The sequence below is a fragment of the Corvus moneduloides genome, chromosome 3 (genome assembly GCF_009650955.1).
Source record: "Corvus moneduloides isolate bCorMon1 chromosome 3, bCorMon1.pri, whole genome shotgun sequence".
In the NCBI taxonomy this organism is placed as follows: Eukaryota; Metazoa; Chordata; class Aves; order Passeriformes; family Corvidae; genus Corvus; species Corvus moneduloides.
In genome coordinates this window covers 9,856,360-9,876,243 of record NC_045478.1, presented here as the reverse complement: position 1 = coordinate 9,876,243, position 19,884 = coordinate 9,856,360, and the positions used below count along the sequence as shown (strand labels likewise).

The following is a 19,884-nucleotide window of genomic DNA, read 5'->3' as shown; positions in this document are numbered from 1 at the left end:
ATACTGCTCTGTTCATAGTCATGCTTTTTTAAGTTCAAATGTTTGAGAAGGACAGATAGTTTTAAAGATTCAAGGTCTGTCATTGGCATGAAGGGCAGAGAAAGGTCTCACTTCTGGTATTTATCACAACAGAAGTTTGCAAGAGACCTCCAAGGACAGTAACTCTCCAGTAAAGTTTAGTTCATGTTCAAGGGAATCCATGTGGAAATTCCCTTCCACTCAATACTTCATACACATCACTGATCACAAAATACACCCTCATGCAATGTAATAATCATAGCAGGACCTGCCTCAAGGTCTGGAATTCTATGTGTTAGATATCTAAGTAAGGGTCAGAGGTATCTTCAAAAGCTTGTGCCGCGTTTCTCTCGTGTGCATTGAAATGTGTGCACAATGAGCTGTGACAAAGTGCTCTGAAGATCATAGTCTGGTAAAAGTGTGCACACCTTATGTACAATGGTAAAAAGGCCCTGGAAAAATGTAACTGTAGCCTTTTCACTCTTCTGCACTTTCTAAAATTGGAAAAAGCCCCTATTGTCCCCTACTACTGTGCAGAAAAAGAACCTCTGGACTGTTTTTAGCAAAACATATTTGTTTCTTTGATTGAGACACTGGAAATGTTCCTTGTTGAGCAAAGCCATAGCATGTTGGCTGGCAGACTTGTTTGTTGGATCATGTTACAGTGAAGAATGAAAATATGATTGAGCACTGAAGGGAGTGCTTGAACATTGACTTTTAAACAAAGAATAAAGTACAGATTTGCATGGGGACTTTGCTTACCTGATCCTTATTTCAGATGCTGTTTGAAGCGTAATTTGAAGGAGAGGTAACCAGGATCACAGTCCAGTAATGCTGAGTGATTCTGAGGTGGTGCTGGATACTATCCATTACCATTGCTTGCAGGGAGATTCAGGGATAATCAAACTTGGCATAATAAATCACCAAGATAAGATGGGTAATGAAAGAATGTGAAATGCAGAAGATAAGTTTGTGTTTCTCAACAGTGTTCAGCAGTGACTTTTGTAATTATTGACTAAACCTTAAAGCCTGAGGTAGTTCTTATTCAAATGCCTTAATCTTTTTTCACATTCTCTCCTTACAACATCTCCTCACATTTCCACAATGAGGGAAAGGAAGATGACAGATCCACTTCATTCGTCCACAGATCTGAGTGAAGGGAAGGAGAAGTTAAGACTGAAAGAAGAGGTTGGCCTGATTAGTGGCGTGTCATTTATTGCAGGCACCATGATAGGCTCGGGGATCTTTATGTCCCCTGAGTGGGTACTACATCACATGGGGAACCCTGCCAGCAGCCTGCTGATCTGGGCAGCATGTGGTCTCCTGGCCACGTTTGGAGCCTTGTCGTACGCTGAGCTTGGAACAATAATTAAGGAGTCTGGAGGAGAATATATTTACATTTTGAGGATTTTTGGTTCTTTTCCTGCTTTCCTTTTTGCCTACACTTCTGTCATCCTGGTGAGACCAGCTGGCTTGGCAGCTGTCTGTCTGAGCTTTGCTGAGTACGCCATCGCGCCGTTCTACCCAGGATGCTCATCTCCACAGGTTGCCATCAAATGTACAGCTGCTGCCTGCATCTTGATTTTAACTATCATCAACTGTCTCAACGTGAGGCTGGCAACATCTGTTATGAACATTTTTACAGCTGCCAAGCTCTTGGCTTTGTTGGTGATCGTGGTGGGTGGGTTGGTGCTGCTTGCCAAGGGACAAACTCAGAGTTTTCAGAATGGTTTTCAAGGCACGACTGCAGGTATTGGCACAGTTGGAGTGGCATTTTACCAGGGACTCTGGTCCTATGATGGATGGAACAACCTAAATTATGTAACTGAGGAACTGAAGAAGCCTGAGGTGAGTGAATGAGTGAGTGAGTGAGCTGAGTTTTACTTAATCCTGCTGTTAATATGTTTGATTCTATCTGTGATTGTGTTACAAAAGGTGATCAAGGGGTTTACAGTGAGGGTGGTGAGACACTGACACAAGCTATGGATGCCCCATCCCCAGAAGTGTTCAAGGCCAGTTTGTGTGGGGCTTTGACCTACCTGGTGTAGTGGAAGAAACCCCTGCTCATGGCATGGGGGTTAGAACTAGGTAATATTTAAGGTCCCTTCCAATCCAAATCATTTGTGATCCTATGAAAGTCCTAAAATACTCCATTGATCGGAAAAAAATTATTAGGCAGCACTTGGATGCTTTGGGGATGAAGTTTTATCTCAGTGTTTAGAGGATCTCACTGTAGACACCTAGATTTGTTCAGAAAAGCACTCACTGCTATAATCCATAAAGGATTCTTAATGCCACATGTTCCCTTAAAGATTTGATCCATAATCTATGCATCAGAAAACTCAGAAAACTACTTTATCTCTCCCTGTTGCATGGAGGGGCAATTTAAGAGCAAGCTAAGCCTCACTGAAAAAGGAGTCTAACTCTCTGAATGATCCCTATCTTTAAACATCTACATTTTAGCATTGTGCTATAGGCACTGAAGTAGCTCACCTGCATCTCACATCAGCCTTCTCTGCACCATATTACTCATTTTCACAGATCAAACACTGCAGCAGTGAACAACTCTTACTTTGCAAGAGTTGCGTGAGTGCAGAGTTTATAGAGTGTGCTTTCTACCAGTGCAGCACACAAGATCCTGAAGATTAAAGGAAAATACAGAGTTAAATATTAACCTGAATGGCAGCCAAGATTCCAGGGCCACTCTCTCCCACAGGATTGTGAGCACTGATATTCAGGCCCTTCCAGAGTGGAGACAACAACATTAGGAATTGCTATATCTTGTCCTGTGTTGAGAATGGGGAATGCAAAAATTGATATTTCAGGTTCTCAGTTGCCATTTCCCAGTATTTTCAGTTGCGTAAGACACTGTTGATTTTATTGAGTCTTATAATGATCCTGTGGTGTTCTAAGACACAATCCTGCCATTAAGAAAAAAGAAATATTTCCTTCCTAGAGCAAATCCCCTTTGAGATTTTAGTATCAAACCCCTGTTCTGATTTAAACTGTAGAGAAGTTAAATGTGATGAAGCACACACTGGAACTTTGTCCATGGCAGTGAGATGTTTATGGGAAGATGCAGCACACCAGGAGACATAACACACTAGTAATGAATAAATCGGTGTTAAACTAATCAAGAAGTATGCAAAAGACATCTTGGGCAGCTATGAATCAAAATCTTTTTAATAAGGTTTAGTGGGTTCTTTTTGTTTGATTTATTTTTTTGGTTGGTTGTGGGGTTTTTCAGACTAACTTTGGAACTGTACAACCTCACCATTTGCCTGACATCTTTGGGAGACTGGTGTGAAAACTGCCATGTGAATCTGGATCTATGTCTTGTTCTGAGGAAAAGCTTAGGGAGCGGAGGAATTTGAATGAGAGACGTGGGTGGTGGCAAAAACAAAACAAACAAAAAAAGCACAGTGCAGGCATAAATGTGCTGCACCTAACACTGCTGTCATCCCTTTTCCAGGTGACCCTTCCCAGAGCTCTGATGATTGCCATTCCTTTGGTTACATGCCTGTATTTGCTGGTAAACGTGAGCTACTTGGCAGCCATGACTCCCTCGGAGCTGCTGTCTTCAGGAGCTGTGGCCGTCACTTGGGGGTGAGCTCTGCGTGGGGCAACACAGGCAATGCAGCCCCATGAAATACTGGTTCTCTCCTGAGTTTCGGGAGATTTAAATGTTATTCCCAGAGGGAATGGCAGCACTGCATTGATCAGGCCAGGAAGACCTGTCAGGCCATGTTACAGAGAAGAAGAGGGTGACAAAGATACTCAGAGGGCTGAAGCACGCTACTGTCTGAGAGTGCTGGGACTGTTCAGCTTGGAGGAGAGAAAGCTCCAGGGAGACATTATAGCATGTTCCAGTGCCTGAAGAGGCTACAAGAGAGCTGGAAAGGAAGTATTTACAAGGGCCTGTAGAGGTAGGACAAGCTGGAATGGCTTCAAATTGAAAGAGAATGGGTTTAGATTAGACATAAGGAAGAAATTCTTTCCTGTGAGGGTGGTGAGGCACTGGCACAGGTTTCCCAGAGAAGCTGTGGATGCCCCATCCCTGGAAACATTCAAGGTCAGGTTGGAGGGGGCCTTGAGCAACCTGGTCTAGTGAAAGATGTCCCTGCTCATTGCAGGGGCTTGGAACAGGATAATCTTCAAGGTCTGTTTCAACCCAAACTGTTCTATGATTCTATAATTCTGTGGTTCTGTGAGGCCAAGCCTGACCAGCTTCATCTGGCCACGGTCTCCAAGGTGCATCTAGGCTGCCAAGATGGCCCATCCTTTACTCCCCATTCTCATTCATTTACACTGGGAACCTGTAGCTCCCCCCCCACTCACGTTTTACCTCATGGAAAGTGTCCATAAAGGAGAGGTGAAGGTCACACCAGGAGCATCTCCCCACAGGCACTGGGAATGCAGCAAGGGTACATATCCAGACCGGGGGACTGAGAAATGACCCACATTTTAGATATTTCCAAATATCTAAATGAAATGGAGAGGGCAATGTGCTGCCCTGCTAATGCAGAAGTGGGGGGTTGGGAATGAGACAAGAGCCAACTGTGTGAATCCTGTCCACTTGGTACCTGGAATTTAGTGCAGACCAGAGTCTTTTGGCTCGGTTTCTCCATCTGGGGGGAAATGGAAAATGACACTGATCTCAACAACACCTTTGAGAGGTGTTATACAGGGGTTGGGTAGCCTTTGGTAACTGTAACTTCAATTGGCTTGTGCTTTTCCAGAGCTACAGAGAAACAGTTTCTACGTCTCATCAACCTGAAGTGTTTGGTGATATTAAATAGTTTCTGTGCAAGACAAGGAATTTAGGAGGAAGAGACCATCAGGAGAGGTGTAGACACCATCAATGATCTTCCACCAGAACACCCAGCCTTTGTCTAAATATTTCCAAAGACACAGAATCCCTGATAGCCCTTAATGAGTTGTCTGGCAGAAATGATGACATGGTGTATCCACGGATTATGTGCTGCTCATCCTCTTCCTAAAAAGTCAGCAGCAGCTTTGCTTCTGTGTGCATTTCACAAGATCTCCCATTTGAAGACCTGACCGAGCTCTTGCTGGATGTGTTCCCTAATAGCCTTTCACCGTCATTATGAGTAGGAGCTTTTAAAGGTCTAGTGCTTTGTTTGAGCATGTCACAAAGCCTCACTAGCCTGCAGTGTCATGAACTTTCCCTGCACTTCCTTTCCCATCATTCCTAATTAACAAGTTATTCCTGAGCTTCCTCCTTTGTAACACATCTCCTTTTCCTGCCTGATTAACCTTTTCACCCAAGAGTGCAATTCAGGAAGAAATACTGAACTAGTGACAGGAAAGCTGAGCACTCAAAGGCTGAGGACAGGTAGGAAGCCAGACTCTGAGGAGGGGGTGATGTCTGTGGCTCACAAGCAAGAGATGCAGTTATTCAGGCCATTAAGAAAGAATGGGAGGAGTATAAAGAAGCCAGAGGAGGACTTGTCACATTTAAATGCATTTATTCCCCATATGAGAGGAAAACTGCCCGAAAGAAACATTGTTCAGTGGTGAGAGGTGCAGCCACAAAAGGAGCTCAGGAAGCTCTTCGCAGTGTTTCTCTGATGACAGTGATTTAACAGCAACTGCAGGTTTCAGTTTGCTAGTAAATAAAGTGATCTAAAAAGCATCTGAGTTTTGAATTTTTGCCAATTAGATAAACAGAGTGTTTGTGTATGTGACAATTACCCCAAACACCAGCACTCATTACTCAATTAGTACTCTTAATGCTGCTTCATTTCAGAAGACAATCTTCACTTTTAGGTGAGAAGATTATCATTCCTTCCAAATGTTTACCTTGAACTCTGTTTGTAACTCTGCTACTTCTTCTGTTAAGGAGAAAGCAAACCAGAAATGTCTGAACATGCTTTAGAACCAAACATCTGGAATTCAAACCATTGCTTTGGCTTAAGCCTGATTCACAGAATAGCAGTAATAGGTGCATGTGGGATTAAAGGGTTAAAATCTTATGCATAGTGAAGAAGAGGTTATAACACAGAATATTTCTTCCAGTGTGACAGGAACAGTTTTTCTGTGATTTCCAAGCTAATATTGTTGGCTGTGATAGCAGTATCTTCAGGCTTTTTGCCACAGCATCAGTACACAAAAAAGGTGGTTTTGCCTGTGGTGACAGCTTTGTACACCACTGCAGTGTGGATAGAAGTAGATCTAAATACACCAAGGAGGAAGAAAAGCTGTCAGACAAGACATACTTACTAGTTGCTAAATATTATGGGAATTGCAAGAAGACTTTAAATCATTAGAAAGACTTTGGGAAAAAATCCCGTGTAATACAAGAATAATGGAGGGAAGAAACCTGTCTGGTTCTAGAGTGAGTATTCAATACATCTGTGAACTGCATCTCATGCTGTGTACTCTTTGCCACCTCAGGGACAAAGTCCTGGGCAGCTGGGCATGGCTCATCTCCCTGTCCGTGGCCCTGTCTACGTTTGGTTCATCGAATGGCACGTTCTTCAGCGGAGGCCGCGTGTGCTACGTTGCTGCCAGGGAGGGCCATATGGTAAGCACAGAAAAAGGGTCTGGTTTGCTTTGAGCAACTTCACCTTCTCGTGACACTACAGCAGAGAGGAAAACACTGTGTGTGTTCAACTGGCAGAGCAATAGCTCTTCAAGGGCTTTGTTCCTTGCTCAAAGACTTTAATCCCCATCTCCTTCCTGTTGTCTCTGGGCTTTCTTCTTCAGTCAGGTACTTTCAAAAAGGTACATATTCACATCTGGCCTGAATTTTAAGAACACCTTTGAAATGAACCACTCAAATACTGCTGCACTGGGGCACCAGGCACAGGTTGTGGGGTGACCCAGTCAATATACCTGCCAGGGAAGGAGAACCTGGCCATGCTTGTGTGTGGTAAGGCACCTTTGCTTGCACTGGGAAGGTAGCCCAGCACCAGCCAGCTGCCTTCACATGTTATACTGACTACACAGGTTGGTCTCAGGGGTGTTCCAGCCTTCTCATGGGTAGTGCAGCTTAGATGCAGCATAGGATATCTCTGCTCTTCAAGCCTCATAGCAATTACAAGGTGACACCAAGCCTCACATCCCTCCTGGCTTGGGTTTATCATTGGTTTTGTTAGGTGGGCCAAATCTGGTAGCCCACTGGAGGTCAGGCTGCTGCAGCTCCCTCCTCCCTGGTCCAACCAGTAAGTCCAGCATGTATTCCCAGTAGCCACACACACGCAAACACAGGTATGAAACACATTTATATACACACACACATACATGTATAGCTGTATATGTACATACACAGACAGCAGGGCACATAAAGCTGCACATACAGACACACCTGGGGCTCACACAAACATCAGCACTAACAGCACCAAGGGCGTTTGTTACCCTCTCTGGCTGATCAGGGGTCTATTCGTGGGAAATACATATAGAAATATATGTACACTGTAGGTCCCTCCAGCGGCTGGGCTGACATTCAGCCCCTGGATCCCAGTCTCCCCATTTGCTGGTACCTGGGCATACAAGCCTCTCAGGTTGCTGCCCATCCCAGCTGCTGATACAGACCCCCTCACTCACAGGTACAGCCCCCAAACACAGTTAACCGCACTGCTCCACAAAGAAGAGAAAAAAGGCTGAGCTTAATTTGTCTTCCTCTGTTTTGAGCGGGCCTCTTGTGTTCCTCCTGAACCTCTCTGCTTTTTTTGGTCCTTCCCACCCACAGCATCTGGCATTCCTGTTCTCAGGCGCAAAGGCACTGGAATAGGTTGCACAGAGAGGCTGTGGATGCCCCGTCCCTGGAAGTTCAAGGCCAGGTTGGATGGAGCTTTGAGCAGCCCGGTCCAGTGAAAGGCGTCCCTGCCTACAGCAGGGATGTTGGAACTAGATGATCTTTAGGGTCCCTTCCAACCCAAATTATTCTATGAAACTATGATTCCATCCCAGCTCCACTCCTGGTTCACAGCAGAGAATCTTTTATGCATATGAATGACCAGGTTGGTGGAAATGACTGGACTGGTGGTTGCTGGTTTTGGTGGTTCCTGGTTTCAGTGGTTACTGGTTCCTCAACTTCTCTCTCTAAGGACAGTGCCTGCTGTATCATGGCAAGTTCTGTGCTGAGAAGTGCACAGATGGTCTGAATTTGACCATACCAGACTATGAGCTGAACGTTTATGCCATTTCTCAGACACTCAATATTTTGGTTGGGAATTAAAAAAAAAAAAAAAAAAAGAAAAAAAAAAAGTAGCATTTCTCATTAAACTTTCCCAATGAAACAAACCATAAAGAGGCTACTAAGCCTCTCTATGTTCTGAAACAAATCCTGGTTTAATTTGTAGTTATGTAAATGTTTCAGGGTTACTCCTTGGCTCATTTTCCAGTCATCCCAAGAGAAGTCAAGTCCCAGAGAGATGTGACAGAGGGCAGAAGAGTGGCTCAATGGCAAAAGGTCCTCATGGTGGTCAGGAAAGCTCTAATTTGACTCAGTCTGTCACATCAGTAGTTTGAAAACCTCATTTTGTCTGCTCAAATTGAGAATATTTGATATGAAACCAGTGAGACACAATAAAAATACCCTTGAAGGAGTTTTCTGTATTTACACTCCTCAGAGTTGGTCGGTTTTATATGCTGCTTATTTGCTGATTACGAGTGGCTCTGGCTGCAGGCAAAGCTCCCACCAGCAGCTGAGGGGGATGATTGAGGACCTCTGGGTCCATGATATGATGATACAGTGTTTTGCTTTGTTTTTCAGCCAGCTATTCTGTCCATGGCTCACGTGAGATGCCTCACACCCTCCCCTGCTCTACTGTTCACGTCTGCGATGTCTTTAATAATGATAATTTCAGGAACCTTCACCAGTATCGTGAACTTCTTCAGGTATGTGTGTGTAGGGTTTCTGTTTACATCGCCTGTGCTCCTGGGTTTATAAGTATTTATAACATTATATAACATTGTTTATAAGTATTTTCTCGCAATATCTTTTTGAGGCTGGGCTATTGCTTTCTAACCAATACTGGGGAGAGGAGGAGAGGAGAGAAGAAAGAAAAGAAAGAGCTTGGGAACCAGCACCTTTGCAATGCATGAATGCTTCTGTCACTATAGACTTAACTGAATGTGATTCATCCTAATTGAAATGTATCTGTAATATTCAGATAATTTTAAAGTTCTCATTGTTTGTGCTAGAAAGGTAATGAATGGAAGAACTACTAAATTTACATCAATATTCACCTTTTTAATTTAAGATATGAACATCTGGGATCTGCAAGGCAGGCCTGACATTCCTGGATGATCTCACCCCAAGTTTAATGCGGTCTAATTTTTTTCCTTTTCTTCCAGTTTTATGGCATGGCTTTTCTATGGCATGACTATTTCTGGGCTCCTGTATTTAAAAATCAAGAAACCAGAACTGCCAAGATCTTACAAGGTAAAGTAATAACATAAAACACTCACATATTTTCATATCTTGTTCAAATGACTAAGAGAACATTAAGAGAAAAGAGTGAGCACTGGTGGCTTATAGATTTAAAGTGGTTGTCCTTCCTTTTTTAATTTCAAGTTTTGTCTCAGCAAAGTCAACAAGGGGTGAGATAGTGTGAATATACAGGCATCGGTCAAGGTCGAATTCTCTGTCTTGATAAGGTAATAATGCCCTGCCTCCTCGCTATGGAAAATGTATCTACCATATCCTCTTTTTTTCTAAAAGATTTAAGTGGTAAATGAAATATGATCCTGATCAACAATATAATCACCTGTTTATGCTCGCAGACCTTAGGCAAACCCCTTGGAGGGTAGGCCAGGCATAAGAACCTTGCAGAGGAAAAAAACTGAGGTGGGGTGCCCCAAGTCCTTTGAGATGACATGGGGACAGGTTTGTTCCCCAAAAAACAGATAAAAGGAAGGAAATCAGGAGTCACGTGTTCTTCCCCTGATGCTATGAGCGAGCTGATCTGCAGTGCTTCCTCAGTGACTGAGGATTATTAGTGAATGCACAAGGCACCCTCCTTTGAGGAAGGGTGGCTTCAAATTGAAGTTTAAATGCTTTCTGACCAGGCTTACAGAAATTGCCTCCAAGATTGCCTGTCCACCTGTCTGTCAACACATGAATAAACCTTTCTGTGCAATGGTGCTAAGCTGATTTGTATACAATTACTCTGTGTTTTGTCTACAGCTTGGCTTTTAGATGCAAGATAGTAGGGAGAGCCAGAACAGACGTGGTACAAAAGCCAGTAGTTTGCATCTTTAGGTCTAGGAGGGCAGGAAAGACCAGGGGTTAAGGTGTGATATGGTGGTGTAGCTCTTGCAGGGGTGTTCAGCCTTTGAGTGGGGGTAGGCTGGGAAACAGGATTGCTGAATTAATTGGTATTTCTAGGTAATACCCCAGGTTGCAGAAAGGTTTCCAGAGTTGTCCAAACCCACAGTGGCCCAGAATTACATGAGTCTTTATGCTGATGTTTTCCTTTCACAGGTCCCAATTATCATCCCCATAATCGTGCTGATGGCAGCTGTGTACCTGGTGTTAGCTCCCATCATTGATCAACCCCAAATAGAGATCCTCTACATCGTCCTGTTCATTTTCAGTGGTGTCATTTTTTATTTCCCACTGGTTCGCTTCAAGTACCACCCTCGCTTCTTAGAGAGAGTCACTTTACACCTCCAGTTGTTGCTGGAAGTTGCTCCAACTACCAAGGATGCAAACTGAGATAACATCTGCCCTTCACATGGCTGCCTGCACCTCATGGTTTATCCCAGCACCTCGGTTTTCAAGGCTCAGAAAATATTCTTCTGTAAAGAGGAATAAGTAGAATGAGAGTGACACTAAGTGTCTAGGTGAGATGGACTACAGCTATGACTCCTCATGTTTCCTTAAAATTTTGGGGACATGTCTTTCTCCTTTTCAGCTCTGCCTTGGCAAATGACATATATATTCCAAAGGAATATGTGCTTTTATACTTTTCGTCCCAAGAAGGGCTGTTTCTCAGAATCTCAGATGTTATATTTCAAGGTAAAAGGCAGCAAAAGACAGACAATGAAATATTCCAATAGCAGGCTGGATCCCTAAGCCATTCCTGGCAATGCCTTTAATTATTTACAGCCAGTTTTGCCCACTGTGACTGCAGAGCTTCTCAAATCAATAAAGCAATGGCTCATCATGCCCACAACAAATAAAACTTTTTCCACTCTGGTATTTATTCTGGGAAGACCTTGCTTCTTCCAGTCCCAGCTGCACAGTAGCGACAATTCTTTCTCTGTCTCAAAAATTATCCCACATCTCCCACAGAGAAACCTCTGACACAAGGCAAGAAATGCTTTAAAGCTCTGTCAGTTTACTCAGTTGAGAATGCACTTCTCATCTGGGATCCATCCATTCATGATGAGGACACAAGCAACATCACTCAGGTACCAACAGTCACCCAGCATGCTTCCCATAATTCCCCTGGAGACAAATAACTTATTTTGTGACAAAGTGAGAAAAAAAATACAAAAACATAGCTCCAACCAAAAATCCCAAGAGCATTTGTGCCAGCAAGATACTCTCGTTGGGAATTAAAGAAACCACGTACTGGGCTACTCTGGGAGAAGTGTGGCCAGCAGATCAAGGAAATACTCCATGTCTCTTTGGACTCAACACCTGAAAACATGCATCCAGTGTTGGGCCCTGCTGTTCAAGGTGGAGTTATAAAGAGCACCTGGGCCCTTCTTTGTAATGGCAACTCAGAGCAGCTGTCACAAGCTGTGACTTGAGATGTTCAGGCTAAACTTGAGGAAAATTTCTTCACCATGAGGGCAGTGCAGCCTTGGAGAAGTGCGCAGGAAGATGGTGAGATCTCAGTTCTCTTACATTTTGCACCACAGCCATTTCCACTGATCTCTATGATTCTAAAGGCACAGCATAAAAGTCATGGGCTGTGCTTTCATCCTCACCTAACACACTGAAGTCACTGTTGTTTCCCATTATCCTGAGGCGCAACTGTTTTTATCCTGTTCCAGGGGAAGGAGAGGTATTATATGCTGTTTTCTTCCCATTTTTCTAGATTGTTCCAGAATGAGACCTGTCCTGTCATAGACTAAAATGGTCTAGGAGTTAGTCCCTAAAATGCTTTGTTAGATCTTAAAGTACTAGAAGTTTTTCAGGTCGGAAAGTTTTCTGTCAGCATTCTTCTACAGAACCCGCTACAACCCTGCTACCTTTTACCTAATGTGCTACGATCCTAGAAGAGGGTCACTTGATCCTCCAGGCCTCTTCCAGCCCATCTCAGAGTTGTGTATCTGATTACAATCTCATTCTGCAATGCCACCCCCTCTGTTCCCCTGAGTGGTGATACCAGCAGTTACAGGATGAACCAACAGTCTGCTTTTCCAAGTGTTAGGTATGATAATGGGATAGGCCAGTTGCCTCTCATCTAAATCCTTCAATTAAACAGTGTTTAGGAGGATTTCCTTCCACCGATTTTCACTGGAGTTGCCAACAAAGGCCAATGAAGGAACAGTTTTTCCTCCTGAATCCCTTGACAATGTAAAATTCTTGGGATGCCTCTCTTAAAGGAGGAGATTTACTTAGAAGGACTGATGAGGTTAGGAGCTCTAGGTTACCTTCCCCCCACTGCCCCAGTCTCTTCACCTGGTGTCAGGGAAACTTCTTAACCGAGCTGCATCTCAGCTACTTATCTAAAAATTAGGATAATACAATTTCTCTGATTATAATTTTTTGTAAACAATCTCTTTTTCTTACACGTATTTATGAAGCCTATCACATGGGGCTGTGCTCTAATAAAGAACAGGAAATGACTTAGCACTTTGAATAAATAGCCTTTATATGTTATTGGTTTGTGTATGGGTATAGGGGAGCTGGAAAGCTGCAATTATCATACTTTGCGCCAATCTCATTTTCTATAGATATTACTGTAACAAGATTTTATTTATGTTGCCTGGGATTTGCAGGTGTTTATAATGCCAAAACAAGATCTGAAAGCTTAGAGAATTGCAAGTGAATTACAATAAAATGGGCTTAATTACAATTAAGTGAGTTCATGTGTCTGTTTCTGTTTTTCATCCAAGAAAGACAATTCCATAGAAATTTTACTGCATGATCATAAACAATCAGCACCAGGCTTATCTCTCCTTGGTCAGAAGGTTTAACAACATGCGTGGGTGCTCATATGTGCATACACTCATTTTTCAGAATGATTGCTTATCTATTCAACCCCAGCATATGTAAATTGGAATCTCTTTTTCTTTCATGAGACATTTACAATAGAAGTGCCAGGAAGAGGCAGCAAGTCCTTACCATTCATTCCTGCAGCACAGTGAAACTCTGACAGTGGATTGAGCTCTGTAGCTGCCACTGGTACAGGTTGTACTACAAGATCTTATTGGTCCTGTCTGTTTCCAAAGCTCCAGATCCCTGTGACCTGTGCTTAGACCCTTTCTTCACAGGCTCAGAGGAAAAATGGACTATTAGCATTGACCCCAAAATAATCATAAGATCTCTACTTCACCTCAAGACTGTGAGTATAATTGAATCCCATCCTTCAGCCAGCAACCTATGACAACCAGTTGGGTGTTTTACCTTGGTACACAAAGCTGAATGCATTCCGGGCTTTTTCCTGACTTCCTCAGAAGCCTCAGAGATGGGCTACACCTGGAGACAGTAAAAGACAGTCCAGTGTGTGAGAGAGCACAGAAAATCCTCCTTTGGTGATTTTCTAGTCAGACATGCTCATATGCCCAAGTTCAAGTTTCCGCTTGGGTGGGACAGAGCAGAATTCATGATGACTTTAATTTTCCTCTGCTCAAGAAATACAGTTCACTCACTTAGATTTGACTGGGTTTATCTGAACAGTTCTCAGACAGTGCAGAGGATTTGGTGTTTAGTCTCTGCTGCTCTTTCCTGGGAAGTAGGGAATAAACAAGGCCTCACTGGACCCTCTCAGCAGTGTTAACTTGCTCTCCAGGTCATCACACTTAGGGGATTGTAGATCTTCCCTCTTCAGAGATGAAATAAGTACAGCCAGCTCTGGGAATTACAGACCATTCCAGTGTGGGTTGGAACTGACCTCTGGAGGTCTCTTGTCCAACTTCTTTCTTGAAGCAGGACTATTATCATGCTTAAGTAGGTTACCTGTGCCTCTGTCTCTTCATGTTTTGGCAAACACTGAGGATGGAGAGCCCACCATCTCTCTGCACTGCTCTCTGAATAAAGAAATTTTGCTGAAGTTCAATCTGAACATCTTGAGCTGTAGCTTGTGGCTGTTGCCCTTCCCTGTATCATCTTCTACTGCCAAAGAGGCTGGCTCCAGCTTTTTTGTAACTCTCTTTCATGGAGGTGTAGGTTGCTGTTATGTTGCCTCTTTTTCTTTTTGCTAGACTCAACAAGCTTATTCATGTAGGCAAAGTACTCTGGACCTTGTCTTGGGAGCTCTTGGCTGAACTCTTCCCAGTTCCTCTGCTTTCCTTTTGAACTGGGAAGGGGCCAGAAAATTGAATGAAATATTCCAAGTGTGCCCTCACAGGTGTCAAGTCTACAGAGACCCTGACATCCCTTGGACTGCTTAGTTACCTTTCCTAATGCAGGCCACTATGTGTAACCCTTTCAGTCAGTCACTTCTAAGAGCTCCAGCTGACTTAGTTGAAGGGAATGAAAAACCCTTGTTTTGTACAGTTGGTGCTCTTACTAGAAACTTTGTCTAGGTTGTGATAAATCCAGCATCAGGATGACTCAGACTAGCAGTGCAGGGGGATCTGCATCTTGCACTTTAACATTTATTGATTAGTTAGTTGAATACTGTCAGGATCTTTGTGTATGTGACTCATTCCTCATGAAGGAGTGATTTTTGTTAAAAAAGGATGCACCCCCACAATCATAAAATAAATATGTGGTCTTAGGTTTGTGAACTTGCAGTGAACCCTGTGGCTTGAGTGTCTGGCAGATAAATGATCATCTTTTCCTTCTAAAGGCCGGACATCAGTCCTTACTGCTTAATTTCATGGACTATACCCTGGTTTCCATGCATTGACATGAAAGGCAGCAGGGGAGCTGAGAACAGGGAAAATGAGAAGTAACTTGAAAGAGAATTACTGTACATACAAGCCTTGGCTTGTCTGTCTGAATTACCTATGTAAAATCCAGACATGGACAACACCCAAACAGCAAAGACGTCTGCCCAGAAGTTCTGAAATGACAGAATAAGTTATTTTTTGTGGAGCAGGAATTGATTTGCTTTCTGTTTGTACCTTCTGGGCCTGTTCTTCAGTTCACAACCTATTTTTCCCACAGCATAAGTGTGTCATTAACAAAGTAGAGCAACAGTTTGGTATTTTGCCTTTTTCAATTGCTCAGTCTGTAGTTGCCAAACATCATCAGCAGGTCATGGTTCCTTTGAAGAGATGGCACCAGAATGCACACAGATTTCCAGGAGAAGGTACAAGCCCTGGCGCAAGGAGCACCACCACAGCCCCAAGCAGTTCCTGAATCAGGAATCCAGAGCTGCCCTCAGAATTTCTCCGAGTATTGGTCCTGCTGTCCTCCTCCCTTTGCTGTGGCTTTACTTCAGGGCTCTGAGTGCTCAGTTTTCTACTCACATCCCACCTGGTTTAAAATTGGGTTAATGAGACTTCAGCCTGGGTGAGTTGCTGTGAAGCTTAGTTCATTCATGTTTGTAAATAAAGGAAATAATCTCATCTCGCTGAAGAGGAAGCAGGAGAATCAAATGTTGCCAACAGTCTTCTTTCTCCCTAGGCCAAGCAGTCCCTCTTACCTATACTTCTACAATCTATATTATGTGTACAGAATCTGCAGAAAATATGGAGGGTTTCCTTCCGGCTGAAGGGCCACTCTGGTAAGTTGTACCAGCTGAGCCACCCTTTTGGTGTCCTTGGATGGCTCCCAGTCCACTGGGGCCATGTGGGTACTCTGCAGGCAGGAGCCATGCCTCATGCACAGCAAGAAAGTGCAGAGGAGCTTGGACGTATTTGAGCACACCCAGGTGATGCTGCAAACTATCCCAAGGACCAGGGACCCTGGGATCCCCAAAACCTGCAGAGAGCTATGCCCCTTGGAGCAAGACGAAAAGCTTGGACCAGATCCTGCTGTGGGTTCCTACCAGGGTTCTCATGCACCAGGTGTACGCATGGGCAAAGAAGCATATGGTGACTTTTCATCCCCTTGGAGCTGCCTGGACTCCAGGCCACTGTGGAAGCAGAAATGGTCCTTAAAAATCCCCTGCAGTCGTCGCCATCTTCCCAAAGGGTCCTCTCTCTCAAGGTCCCCTAGCATCAAACTTTCCTGCTCCTCCTGCCCCAAGGGCTGTGCTGCCAACCTGCCCAGCAAACCCCTGCCTGCACTCTCATTTACTTTACTTTGTGCTGAAAGTAGCATCCCTCAGGTTTACAATGCAAAATACCCCTCAGACAGCACCAAAATACTTTATTCAGGAGTCCTGAATATGGGCAAAGGACAGGGATTGGGGGATTTGGAATAGCCATTGGCACAGGTGGGGATGATGGGGAGGGCGGTGCACAGCTGTGAGCTGAAACCTCAGCTTAACATTGGCTTCCTTAAAATCACAGAATCATTTAGGTAGGAAAAGACCTCAAAGATCGAGTCCATCCGTTAACCCAGCATGGCCAAGCCACCACTAAACCATGTCCCTAAGTACCCCATCTACACTTGCTAAAAATCCCTCCAGGGATGGTGATTCCACCACATCCCTTCGCAACCTGTTTCAATGCTTGATAACCCTTTCAGTGAAGAAATATTTCCTCATATCTGACTAAACCTTTGCTAGAGCAACTTGAGGCCATCTCCTATCATCCTGTCACTTGTTACTTGAAAGAAGAGACTCACACCTCATTACAACTCCTCTCAGGTGGTTGTAGAGAACAATAAGATCTCCCCTAAGCTCAGACAAGTTCCCATGTCTGCTGTCCCCAAGGCAGGTGAGAGGGTCCTGGGAGCCGAGGGGCAGGGAGGTGACATCGCAGCGGACAGCGGGGCTGGCAGGTGTCAGTGGCAGTCAGGTGATGAAGAGCTCGGCAGCATCAGCCTCTCCCTCCCCTGCGCTGGGCAGGACAAAGAGCTGGGACCGATGAATGGGGTCTGCCGTGCCCAGGGAGTTGTTTCACTGTGCTGCCACGGACAGCTGCATGCAGCCCCTGCCCACCCATAGCCAGTTTCCTCCACTGACATCACAGAAAATCTCCTTTTGGGGCAGGAGAGTGAGATCAAACAGCTCTGGTCGTAGTCAGACAGATGCCAGCTCTGGAGCAAGGGAGAGGGCAGTCCTGTGGCTGGAAGTGAAAGGATAAAAGGGAACAAGTCCTGCCCTCTGCAGTAGTGGCCTCCTGGTTGCTGTGTCCATCTGTCCCTGTGTCTGTACCCCAGGCACACACGATACAGCACCACCAGAGCCACCTGCTGAACAGCATCGGGGACACTTCTCTTGGGCTGCAGCAACGGCCCTGGAACAGGGGATTCTCTCAAGGGCCATGGCTTTTTTTGCTTGAAGCAGTAGAAAGGAAGGCAGATTTCAGGCTGAAATCGGGATGAGTCCTTGTGAAGTCAGGCAAATTCATGAAAACTAAATTATTCATTGCTGTATTCAAAACATATCCATCCCCCTGCCATTTTGGAAATCCAGATGAAATGCTTTTGTGCTGGAGTTGGATACCCCCAGAGGTACTTTTGTAGTGCATTTTAAAAACCTGGCTCTTTGTCTTGTCTTGACATCAAAGCTGGTTGGGAAGCAGGAGCTGCCTCCCGGAGCAGGCAGGACCTTGCCCAGCTGAGCTCAGGGTTTGCTGGAAACCCACAGAGTAAAACTCAAGGCTCAAGTTACGTAACTGAGCACAAAGTGAATCTGACTCTTTCATTATGCAAGGTGAGTGCAAACAGATAAACACAGGGGATAATGGTGAAGGGTTAATTGCATATATTTCTTCTGCAGATGGAGTTTTGGTGGAAGAGAGTTACCATTTATTGAAGATGTGTTGGTTCCTAACACAAAGAAGCTGTAGCTGGGGGTTAGGACCCGCATTTTGCTGTACACATGCAGAAGCCCCCTCAAATATTAAACCATTTGCCAGAGACTATCTCAGCACAGCTGTGCCATGCAATGCCTGAACTGTGCAGAAGAAACACATTCATGTTTTCAGTAGATGCAGTTTACACCCTGGAGCCCCAATTACTGTGCAGTTCAACGGGCTTTGCAAACTGTGACCCATGGAAATGCTTTGTGGGACAATGCTCCTTCCAGGATTGTTTTCTCGCAAGAGATGGGACTGGCAAACAAATCCAGTTTTCCTTTTCCAGCATTTTCTCAGGTAGGACAGCAGGGGAGCACATTCCTCATGGGGCAGAAGAAAAACAGAGCTATCAGCCCACCAGCTGGGCTTGTCCACAAGGATGCATCTCCTTCCCTTGCATCCTCTGTAGGGAATACTTGGATGCATGCTCATGATATGTCAGCAGCCACAGAGATGTTTTCTATGGCTTTAAGCGGAAATGGAGATATCTATCCCATATCATAAATCTTGCATAGCAAAGAATACATGTAAAGCATTATACCTGCTCTAGTTTGTAAGAGGTTATAGAAAATAAAGTTCAGAAGGGCAAAAACTTTGACTGATGGCTCTGACAATGTCCCAGGCAGATGTAGTCAGTCACAAAGGGCATCAGCAACAGCTAATTAATCCCTAAAAGCACTTCGAATATTAGCAGGTGCTTCAACCATTGTCTCTTTGTTACAACTTGGAGCAGCAAATTCTCCAGGGTTATTTTAGGTTGTATTATCTGGCTTTTTTCAAACCAATGTCCTGGGACCCATGTTGCCCCTGAGATATTGACCATCCTTTCCGTGGGAGGATCCACACTGTCCAGGACACTATCTTAGCATTTTGTGGGGATGGCTTTGGCTTAGACTTGCTGGGGGGTGTAGGGAAGGAACAGGCTCAACTATTGCTGTCCCTGCCCGGCTCTGTGGGGTGCCGCGTGCCCCCACAGACGCACGGGTGGGTTCAGTGTTACAGTCGGGAGCAAAGAGTCGAGAAGGGCATTTGTGTGCGTTCTGGCAGGAGCATTTATTGCTGCTACACTGTCGAAGGGTGCAGAGGCAAATACCAACATGATCCCAAAGCTCACAGTTTTATCCGGGGGCGGGGAAAAGGCAGGACCAGGGAATGGGGGCCAGTGGGGAACTCTGGGGGAGTGACAAGGGGTAGAGGCCGACACCCAACCGGGGAATCCAAACTGGGACAGATTAACATAACAGAACAAGCATCCTGGGAGAAGCCTTTCTGGTCACCCTAGCATGAAGTGGTTCTTGTGGTACTAGGGACTTGTCTTACTGAAAACTCGCTGTCCCTTGTAATGTGTGTTCATCGGCTACCACACTCAACCACCAGTAAAGCAAGAAAATCAAACCTGATATAAAACCTGCATCATTAATCACAAAGCCTGAAAATCAGCCCCGCTCTGCTGCAGCAGTGCTATATTGGGGGCAGACGTGGCCAAACTGCCCCTCACTTCCTGCTGAGGTTCTCCCAAAGCCCAGTGCAAGACACACAGGTCTCTCTGAATTTCTTCCCGCAAGTGAATTGCAGCCCCTGGTCACATCCCAGACTTTAATCTATGAAAACACAGCCAGATCCAGCTCCTGTCTCTCACAGGCTGGGTGGGTCACAAGGAGCTTTCAAACAGTCTGATGCATCTCCAGAGAAGACAGAAAACAAATGGGATCCAGATGTGTCCTGCAGCACAAGGCCCTTCTTTTGGAAGGAATTTCCCCAGATCTTTCCCCAGATCTTTCCCCAGATTTTGCTGTCGGGGTTTCTTTCACAACATACAGTTGTCTGGCTTGCCTCCAGCTCCCAGTCATCAGCACT

The 19,884-nt window shown here is 44.7% G+C and overlaps 1 protein-coding gene across 1 annotated transcript; it reads left to right on the top strand.

Moving 5' to 3' along the window:
- Positions 1–1,051: 1,051 nt before the first annotated feature.
- Positions 1,052–12,995, top strand: LOC116442179 (b(0,+)-type amino acid transporter 1-like). The gene is made up of 6 exons (XM_032104889.1): positions 1,052–1,866; positions 3,491–3,624; positions 6,436–6,565; positions 8,759–8,883; positions 9,343–9,430; positions 10,472–12,995. Exons 1-6 carry the CDS (start codon positions 1,123–1,125, stop codon positions 10,703–10,705), a joined length of 1,455 nt encoding a protein of 484 aa, XP_031960780.1. The 5' UTR covers positions 1,052–1,122; the 3' UTR covers positions 10,706–12,995.
- The last annotated feature ends 6,889 nt before the right edge of the window (positions 12,996–19,884 follow it).